The 10900-nt window shown below is 41.8% G+C and overlaps 1 protein-coding gene across 4 annotated transcripts in view; it reads right to left on the bottom strand.

The window, feature by feature from the left end:
• Positions 1 to 1159: 1159 nt before the first annotated feature.
• ST8SIA5 (ST8 alpha-N-acetyl-neuraminide alpha-2,8-sialyltransferase 5) overlaps positions 1160 to 10900 on the bottom strand; it is a 55300-nt gene continuing 45559 nt past the window's right edge. For all 4 annotated transcript variants that reach the window (XM_087958644.1, XM_087958645.1, XM_087958646.1 and 1 more), the window contains 2 exons: positions 3820 to 3912; positions 1160 to 1818 (listed from right to left, as the gene is read on the bottom strand). In XM_087958644.1, the coding sequence (XP_087814770.1) occupies positions 1350 to 1818; positions 3820 to 3912 (562 nt within the window). In that variant the 3' untranslated portion in view covers positions 1160 to 1349. The remainder of the gene's footprint in view (positions 1819 to 3819; positions 3913 to 10900) is intronic.

Genomic DNA, 10900 nt, shown 5'->3' with positions numbered 1-10900 from the left:
GTGTTCCTGGCATTTTCCCAACCGTGTTGAATTCCTTCACGTCTGGAATTCCTTCTCCTGCTCTGCCAGACTAATTGCCTCCTCTTGCCTTGATTGGACTGATAGTTACAGTTTTTGTTGACCACGTTTTGGACTTGATTGAGTGAGCTCCCGTTCCTTGTCCCAGCTTCTGCCAACCTAGCAGTTTGAAAGCATGTAAAAATGCAAATAGAAAAATAGGGACCCCTTTGGTGGGAAGTTAACATCGTTCTGTGCGCCTTCAGGGTTTAGTCATGCCGGCCCACATGACCACGGAGACGTCTTCAGTCAGCGCTGGCTCTTCAGCTTTGTAACGGAGGTGAGCATCACCCCCTAGAGCCAGAAACGATTAGCATGTATGTGCGAGGGGAACCTTTACCTTTACTTTTAAGCTGAACATGGCTAAGAGAAATGTGGCAGTTTGAGAAGGTAGTCAGTGGGAGGAAGGAGAACAGATGTATATCCTTTCAAACAGCGTTGGCCATCTTCTTCACAACAGTGTTATCTGTGGGGACACTAGAATGGATGGAAGGAAGGAAGGAAGGAAGGAAGGAAGGAAGAAATGAAGGAAGGAAGGAGGGAAGGAGGGAAGGAAGGAAGGAAGGAGAAGGAAGAAATGAAGGAAGGAAGGAGGGAAGGAAGAAATGAAGGAAGGAAGGAGGGAAGGAAGGAAGAAATGAAGGAAGGAAGGAGGGAAGGAGGGAAGAGGGAGGGAGGGAAGGAAAGAAGGAAGGAAGGAAGGAAGGATGGAAGGAAGGAAGGAAGGAAGGAAGGAAGGAAGGAAGGAAGGAAGGAAGGAGTACAGAAACCATGCTTATTAGGCTGAAGCCTCTCATGAATCCTGTCCTAATTCACAGCTGCTTTGCAAAACAACCCTTTTGAAGGAATTTCCTGCTTGTCAGCTTTGATGCCATCCTAGAAATGAAATACTGAATCCCTAAAGCGATGTGCTCTGTTTCTACTGTAAAATCTTTAGGCTAATGTGCTTTTACTTGCTGGAGGCTCCAAGGCAGGATGCTCATTCCTGCCACACGAAGATGTGCTTCACCCAAAAGACAACAGCCCAACATGGCTGATGAGGGGTGGGGGGGAAAAGAGGATGGCGGGCCACCAACTCTGAAGGAAAGCAAAACCTGACGAGAAAGAGAAGCTCAAATATTATTGCATAATTTTCTTGAAAGCATTAAAATTCATTTGCACAGAACGCCTGGCCCAACGGTTTATCCTGCCCGCTAATTTACTTTTCTGCTTCAGAATGTGGCAAAAGACCCCCAAAACACCTATATTTCGCTTTAAAAAGGGAAAGGAAACAATCCATCCGTTGAATTGGATCAGGAGTAGCTGCAGGCCTCCGTGTGGACTCTTAAAACCCCTCTGCTGTGCAGACGAAGAAAGTTGAACATCTCTGAAGGCATGGCATGAAATCCGGGCCGAGGTTTGACGTTGTCGTAATAATGATGAGTTATAAATATCCCTGAGGGGTTCATGGGGAAACCCCAAAACCCGAAGAGGTGCACCTCTTCACACAGCTCCAAGGCGGCCGTCACAAGTATCAGCCCCGTGGTGATGCGCTTTGCCCGCACCCCTTGAGTCAACCAGTAGCGGGAAACGTTCGTGAGATATTTGGGGTGGAAAAAGTAGACGGCCTTCCTGGATTGGAAGTCATCCAGGACGTACCTGACCCTGAGGGAGACGTCGGTGTTGTGGGTGTTGTAGAAGGCGGGAAGCAACACGGAGGCATTTTCGTACGCTTTCAGGACTTGGTAAAAAGGCCTCCTCCATTTCTCCAGCCTCTGGAACCTGGTATAATTTGCAAGAGGGAGCACAAGAAGAGTAAACACAGAGTAAGTACTGAGCAATCTAATATGACCTTTAAAATTCTCCTCGGATTAAAAAAAAAGCACGTTACAATTAAGAGTTTTAGGGTGGACTCCTCGAAATCTGTGAGACACAAACTCCTCGGGGAAATGTCAACTGTCTCTAAGGTATGGAAAAAGGAATGAAAATCAGAAATTGTGGTTTTTGTCAAATGGCAGGGTCTTTTTTTTCCCTCTTAAGATCCAACTCTGGAACCCTCCGAGCCCTCTGGAGATTGAAGGGTTGGCTTCTGAGTCGAGTTTTCAGTTCCAGACACTATAAAATCAGGAATAAATGCTAAATAAATCTCCTTGCTGTTCTCCTATAGTTCAAAATGTAGAGGAGGATGCAAAACAGAACAGATGAAGCCATCTTAAGGCAGGAGGATGGAAGGGAGGGAGGGAGGGAGAAAAAGAAAGAGGGAGAGAGAAAGGAAGGGATGAAGAAAGGAAGGAAGGAAGGAAGGAAAGGAAAGGAAGGAAGGAAAGGAAAGGAAGGAAGGAAAATAGGAAGGAAAATAAAAGAAAGAGCATGAGAGAAAAGAAGAAGGGAAGAAGAAAGGAAGGAAGGAAGGAAGGAAGGAAGGAAGGGAAGGAAGGAAGGAAGGAAGGAAGGAAGGAAAGCCAAGGGAAGGAAATTAGGAAGGAAAATAAAAGAAAGAGGGAGGGAGAAAGGGAGGGAAGACGGAAGGAAGGAAGGAAGGAAGCCAAGGAAGGAAGAAAACTAGGAAGGAAAATAAAAGAAAGAAGGAGGGAGAAAGGGAGGGGAAGAAGGAAGGAAGGAAGGAAGGCCAAGGAAAGGAAGGAAGGAAAATAGGAAGGAAAATACAAGAAAGAGGGAGTGAGAAAGAGGGAAGAAGGAAGGGAGGGAGGGAGGGAGGGAGGGAGGAAGGAAGGAAGTAAGGAAGGAAGGAAGTAAGTAAGGAAGGAAGGAAGGAAGGAAGGAAGGAAGGAAGGAAAGCCAAGGGAAGGAAGCAAATTAGGAAGGAAAATAAAAGAAAGAGGGAGGGAGAAAGGGAGGGAAGAAGGAAGGAAGGAAGGAAGGAAGGAAGGAAGGAAGGAAGGAAGGAAGGAAGGAAGGAAGGAAGGAAGGAAGGAAGGAAGGAAGGAAGGAAGGAAGGAAGGAAAGCCAAGGAAAGGAAGGAAGGAAAATAGGAAGGAAAATAGGAAGGAAAATACAAGAAAGAGGGAGGGAGAAAGAGGGAGGGAGGGAGGGAGGAAGGAAAGCCAAGGGAAGGAAGGAAATTAGGAAGGAAAATAAAAGAAAGAGGGAGGGAGAAAGAGGGAAGAAGGAAGGAAGGAAGACAAGGAAAGGAAGGAAGAAAAGCCAAGGAAAGGAAGGAAGGAAAATAGGAAGGAAAATAAAAGAAAGAGGGAGGGAGAAAGAGGGAAGAAGGAAGGAAGGAAAGCCAAGGGAAGGAAGGAAATTAGGAAGGAAAATAAAAGAAAGAGGGAGGGAGAAAGGGAGAAGAAGAAAGGAAGGAAAGCCAAGGAAAAGAAGGAAGGAAAGCCAAGGAAAGGAAGGAAGGAAATTAGGAAGGAAAATAAAAGAAAGAGGGAGGGAGGGAGAAAGGGAGGGAAGAAGGAAGGAAGGAAAGCCAAGGAAAGGAAGGAAGGAAAGTAGGAAGGAAAATAAAAGAAAGAGGGAGGGAGGGAGGAAAACCAAGGAAAGGAAGATAAAGAAAAGAAGCAAAATGAGGGCGGGAGGGAATGAGGGAGAGAGGAAAGAAAAGCAAGGGCCGAAGTCCACATGCCTCCTTTCAATTGCAGGCATTTCCCCTGATGACAAGGAGGCTCCGATGACTCTCATTTCCAGTTGCTATGAAATTACACCGTCCAGAGCCACCGAGTGCCAGAGCAAATCGGAAGACACGGCTCCTTCTTGCTCACGCAGGTGAATTTCCCAGAGGCTCAGGAGGGAAAAAGAGGCTGGGAAACGACTGACCTTTCCATGATTATGCTGGGATTGACTGTCACGACGTTAGTCTTTACACCAACATCTGCCACGTATTTCCTCGATATGGGAGGCAAATTGCATCTGTAGGAGAAAAAGGAGCACCGGAAAAGATTGCAGGATTATTATTATTTTTAATTGTAACCTTCTCCTCCCCTCCCCCATCCAACACAAACGTCATTTTACACAGTGCCAAAAACAGCCAACCGAGCTCTACCGCAAGCCAGCTGGGGACTCCGCAGCCTTTGGGTTTAGAGCAAAGGGTCTTCAAACTTGGCAAGTTTAAGACTTGTGGACTTCAACCCCCAGAATTCCTGAGCTAGCATGACTGGAGGAGGAATTCTGGGAGTTGAAGTCCACAAGTCTTAAATCTGTCATGTTTGAAGCTGGAATCTTGACTAGCTGGATACCCCAGTGTGCTTCGCTCTGGAACTATGTGGTCGGGCTTAGTTTTGGGGGAGGAAAATAAGGGGGGGGAATTCTGCCTCTGCCTACCAGCATCCATCGGTATTCATCTGGCTAGCGTCCTGCCAGTGTGTGACACCATTGTGGGCTGTTTGGAAACTGAAACAGTATTTGCTATGTGAGCAAGGAGGAGACAGCAAGGAGCCTGGGCGTGGCTTAGCTCAGCTGTTCTGTACTAAAGCTGCTTGCTGCTGTGAAACTAAAATTGAACCTCCTCTGCTTGTGTTTTGCATTTGGAAGAGATTTCTTTTCAGGTGGGGAGGGGGAGTAGAATTCCTTAGCATCAGAGGGTGTTAATAATAATATAGGAAATACTAATGCTCTGATGGTCATTTGGAAAAATCCTTTCTTAGTGACCACCTAGAAGCCAAGAGGAACATATGTGCCAAATTTCAAGTTTGTAGGCTTTTACGGTTCTGGAGATTTTATGATGATGCGTGAATGGTATTTCGCTTTTATATATATAGATTTCAATTTAGAAGTGGCCCAACTATAGACAATTCTGGGCAGCTTATATTTTAAACTGTATGGAACAACAAAATAGGAGTGGAAACCTGAATTGTATCTTCTGGGGATAATTAAACGGGAATATCCTCTCAAAGTAAGGTACTTGATCATTTTATACTAACAGCGGCACAAATCTCACTGGCACAATATTGGAAAATGCCCATTTTACCACCTATACATATTATTATTCAGAAGATCTGTGAATGTGCCGAAATGGAAAGGCTCACACTAAAACTAAAAGGAAAAGATGATTCTGAATTTTATTCGATTTGGGATAAATGGTACAACTGGATAGACCGTAAGAAAAAGAACGTATAAAATAAACGAACGTATGAAACATATTATTACATATATATCTAATTGATAGGAATTTGTAAAATATTAGTTTTATTTCTTTTTCATTGAATAAACATTATAAAGGGCTTATTTACAAAATAACAGAGTTATAATCCAATAATAACCATAGACAATTAGATAATATATAATATAGATAGTATTTAGTTTATAAGGGATGAGGAATATTTGCCGTTCAATGCCTGTTATGAGTTACTTAAATCACTATCAAATGTGTTAGAGAGAAATATGAATTGTACTGATGTCTATTTGTATGACTATTACATTTTAATGCTTGTATATTTGTATATTTTAATCTTTTGTACTAAATAAAGTATTTTTTAAAAAAGAAAATAAAAAAGGAACAACAAAATAGAAGAAGAAAAAAAGAATAATCAGAAAAAAGACATAAACACACACTTACACAATGGAAGTTCAACAGCCACCTTATCCTCAGGCCTGGAATAGCCAGATGTTCAAAATTTTAATCTTTCCTAAGTGTCTATGAAATTCAAAGGGAGTTGGATTTAGTTCGCTTGTGGCTATGTAGGGATTCTAGGCTAGTGCCTGTTTTGACTCCTCCTGCAGGTTCTGCTACTCTTCCTATACTAATACATTCGTTTGATTCTGCAGGGCAGTGCCATCTTTCTCTCTTTAACTTTTTCTTCTTCTTTTTTTCCCAGTAAAGAAAGAGAAAAGAGCAATAGGAAAAAAATGAACGTTTTCCAAAAAGCAGGCACTCTGTGGACTTCTTCCAAACCCTGAATGAGACACACAATTATATAAGAAATGTCTAATTGGGAGCATTTTTAGCTTTTAGCCTGTGAGCAAGATCCACATGGAAACTAAGCTGCTCCTACAAGGGTCCCCCTCAAAATATCTAAATAAATTTCAGTTAAATCCCAAATCTACAGTATCTATTTTCCTTAGATTGTTAAATACCTCTAATTACTGACATTGCCTTGGGAAATTGTACCGTAGTATTTCAGATAAAATGATCACAAGATTATTTGAGATTATTTTTTTCCTTCTTCGTGATTATAATTTCCGTATCTCATCCCTTTCAACCACATGGTTTGAACTGTCTTTCTAGCCCATTCTGCAAGTCTGCTTTTTTTTTTATCCTCAAAGAACAGCTGGAAGCTGAATTTGTAATCAAGGCAAGGGAAGATTTGCAGAAACCAAAGTACAAGATATAATTAGGAATCCTTCTTTATCACTCATCTCCAATGCAGTACAGAGTTTTCTTCTTTATTTCATTTTATGATGAAGAATGCATTTTGCCACTTTGGTCTAGTTGTCAAGTAACCATGCTAGAAAGCAAGGGACTCTGAGTTCAAGTCCCGCCTTAGCCATGAAAACAGGCTGGGTGACTTTGGGCCAATCATTAAGCGACAGTGAATTCTAGTCCCACTTTAGTCTTAAAAGTCAGCTGAGTGATCTTGGGCCAGTCACTTTGTCTCAACCCAGCCCACCTTATAGAGTTGTTGTAATCGGGAAAATAGGAGGAGGAAGGGATGTTAAAAATAGGAGGAGGAAGGGATGAACCACAGTGGCGCAGTGGTTAAAGTGCAGTACTGCAGGCTACTTCTGCTGACTGCTGGCTGCCTGCAATTTGGCAGTTCAAATCCCACCAGGCTCAAGGTTGACTCAGCCTTCCGAGGTTGATAAAATGAGGACCCAGATTATTGGGGGCAATAGACTGACTCTATAAACTGTTTAGAGAGGGCTGTAAAACACTGTAAAGCAATATATAAGTCTAAGTGCTAGTACTATGTTGGATGTGTTCGCCATCTTAGCAATTTTTAAAATAATAAAGGCGGGATATAAGTAAATGTAGTGTTTGCACACCAGTACAACCTGTGCAGAGTTGAATACCCCTCTAACATAGAAGTGTTGGCAGGATTCCCTATGATATTTATGTAAAAATTGAATAAAATCTGGGCTTTAAGAGGTTATTTTTGGCAGTTGTTTAGCTGGTTGCTAGTCACAGTTGCAAAGAATTGTCTATTTGTATGATGAATCTAGCGTTGCTTGGATGATGACATACAGAGTTTATCCATCCTGAACTAGAAGATGCAGCCAATACTGTATCATAGAAGATAGAAACAAGATTCAGAATATTGGATGGAAAAATAGCCCAACTGCCACCGTCTGCGAGACTAGGATGAAGCTGCTGTGCCTAAAGATGAAGTAGACACTGTCAGAGTATATTCATTAACTGGCAGAGACATGGTTAACAAAGTAAGCATGGCAACAGACTACCCAATGGGAGCTGACAGCCTGGGTGTGGTTTGGCTCTGTATGCTTTGCTGAGAATTGAAAGTGAAACTAACTTGCTTGCCATCTAAACTGAAAGTGTTCTGTTCTGAGCTGCTGCTTGTGTTTTTGCTTATGCTATGTTGAAAGAATCTATGAATGGTATTATAAACTTTACTCATGTTAATATATTTATAAAGAAGTTAGTGATCCTGCTGAATCAGTCATCTGTGTGTTTTCTGGACTTGAATTTCTGCTGCAAACTCTTAACAGACACCTAAGGATGGACAAATGCCAGGAATCTGATCTAAAAGATCCCTGTGGGAAGTAGATAAAGAAGAACTGAATAATTAAGGAAGCAAAGGAAAAATGTCACTTGAAATCAAACAGAAGGATTTGGGCCGAAGCATATGGGAAATCCCTCAAAGCGTGTGATCACTGAACCGGTTGTTATACCAGTGGAATCCCAACCCTGCTCCAAGATCTCTTCCAACTCTGTTATTCTGTTATATATGGAACACATACTATACAAAGTATAGTTCAATGCATGAAGAGATCGAGCGATCTGCTGAAAAACTTGAGGGAGACGACGGGCAGCGAGGGAAGAAAAAAGACGGAGGAGACGCCGCTGCCGCTGCTGCCGCTTCGCTCCGGCCCCCACTTAAGCTGCCGTCTCCAACTCTTGTGACCGCCGCTGCAACTCGCCGAGAGCTCCCGGGGACTGGAGAGAGAAGGAAGAAAATCCAAGAAGCGCCGGCCGGGAGGATCGCTGGGTGAGAGCGCTCCAACTTTCTCTCCCAATTCGGTCTCCTGTTGTGGGGTCGCTCCGGAGAGGTTTCCTTCTGGTTCTAAGTCCCCGTGTGAATCCAGAGAAAGGACGATTCGGTAGCCACGTTCTCCATCCCTTGAAGAAATTGAAGAGCTCCATGGACGGTAATCCCTTCCTCACGATCTAAAAGCCCTTAAATAAGAGTGGAGGGGGTACGCCATTTTAACTAGGACGAGCCCCGCAGACAAAGAAGACTCCTAATACTACCTCATCACCTCAAAACTTACAACTTTTCTACCTCATCACCTATATCAACGATTAGATAATCAATTTCTATAAAATATTTTATTAATGGTTTAATTGATTTATTGTTTTTTAATTGATTAGTGTGATTAGAGTGTTTAGTACAAATAGTATGATTACTGACTAGTTTAAAAGACCAAAATTCATGTAATTTAATTGAATAGTAAAATCTTTGATTTAGTGGATTTAAATGAACAGTGTGAGTAATGATTAGTGTAAATAATTGACTAGTGATTAGAGTAATTAATTAATCAGGCTGATTGTTGCTTAGGAATATTATCTGATTTGAGAGATTACTACAATAGATTGTTTGATATTGTTTGATGTAATATTGACTATATAGATTACCCTAAATTGTTCATTTAATTAATTCAATCAACGTACTATTTTACCAATATTACCATGCCAAAAAGAAAATCCTACCTCAAACCACAACTCAATGAGAAGACAATCCCCACCAATGAACTACAAGACTCCTGCACCAATGAACTTCAAGACTCCTGCACATGCCTTAAATGCTGCAAAAATCTAAAGGATAATAAATACTCCATCAAATGTTCTCTGTGTAAAAAATACACTCACCATGACTGCTTGGGATTACCTGAGCAAATGATTCGATACCTAGAATCATCCAATGAGTTTCCATATTTCTGCAAATTATGCATATCCAAACTAGATCTGTCTAAAAGAGATGATACCGCCGAAACCATCAAAACATCCCCAAACATTGAAACCATTGAAACATCCTCAACCATCGAAACCATTAAAACATCCCTCAACACCATATTAGCATCCCTGGACGCCGTAAAAGAAAGAATAACCAACCTTGAAAAAAAAGACACAACACAAAAACCTGAACATCAAATAGCTACAAACCACATCTCCACCCAACAACCACAATCCAATCCAAAACCCAATCCACAAATAAACACAACCCAGACAAATATTGATATCCCAATCCTCATCAGAGAAGCTGTTGAGCGTGAACGGAAACGTCCAAACGCCATCTTATTTGGACTAGAAGACAGCATTGTCAATGATGACATCACAACTGTCCGAAACATCATCAGAGATTACCAAGCATCAACCATCTCCGGTGATGAAATACTTGACATTTCCCGCATTGACCGAGAGCTCAAAAATAGAGACGGCTCTGTGGCCCCACGCTTGTGCAGGATCATTTGCAAAAATGAATCAAGCAAACGTAAACTCATTTATACTATAAACTCACTCGCCAAAACCAACACCAACCACAAAAAACTCCGTTGCCGCCCTGACTTAACCATACAGCAACGTGCCCGCTCCCGTCACTCCGCATCGAACTCAAAACCCGTCTAGACAATGGAGAGAAGGACCTGTACATTGACTACCATGCTGACTGTATCAAAAGTAAGACACGCAACCCAATACCCAACTTTTACCCTCAACCACCACCCTACCTCAACCACCTACCACCACCCACCATCACCCAAAACTACCCACCACCCACCATCACCCAAGACTAGGCACGCACGCCCCCAACTACCTCAATCCCAACTGCTGCCGGACTTAAATGCAAACTACTCAATGCAAGAAGCCTCGTGAATAAAATACCTGAATTTCTCATCCTCTTAAATATGGCTAACTTCGATATTATATTTGTCTGTGAAACATGGCTCAATGCATCTCTCCCCAACTCCATTACCACAGTAAGAGACTATCATGTTTACCGATCAGATCGTGAAAATCGTCGAGGAGGTGGTGTTGCTATATTCTATAAAAAATCCTTACATCTAAAAAATATCCAAGTTACCCAGGAGCTTGCCCTTCCTGAAACCATCATCTGTGAACTATCCTTAAATATCACAATTCGATTCTTACTATGTTACAGAGCACCTGATTATGACATCGAACATGTAAACAAGCTAAATACACTACTAACATGGGCTACATCCTGCCCATACCCTTTTATCTTTCTTGGAGATTTCAATCTACCTCATATCGACTGGACCCTAAATAATTGTACAACTGAAATCATACACACAACCTTCTACAATGCTATTACAAATCTAGGTCTTGAACAACTAGTAACCAACAACACTAGACTAAACAACTGCCTCGATCTCATCTTCTGCAATAGTTTGAATTTAATTTACGGAATACAAACCAAAGAACCCTTTTCCAGTAGTGACCACAATATGATTGACTTTTGCCTCAACATACGTCCACACAAAAATCACCACAATGATGTTTTCCCTAATTGTAACTTCAAAAAAGGCAACTATGATCTTATAGATAACGATCTCTCATCCCTCGATTGGCAATCTCTATTCACTGGATGCAATACTGTTGAAGACCATTACAACATTTTTTTTACTTGAAGTCAAAAGAGTCATCAAACTATATGTTCCAACAACAACTCCAAAAACAAAACAAAAAAAGCAGATTACCCATATC

This window comes from Notechis scutatus, chromosome 2, assembly GCF_049901735.1.
Source record: "Notechis scutatus isolate UNSWTSFEM ecotype Mainland chromosome 2, rNotScu1.2, whole genome shotgun sequence".
Taxonomy (NCBI): domain Eukaryota; kingdom Metazoa; phylum Chordata; class Lepidosauria; order Squamata; family Elapidae; genus Notechis; species Notechis scutatus.
Note: the sequence above shows the minus strand (reverse complement) of the source record. Positions and strands in the feature narration are given on the sequence as shown.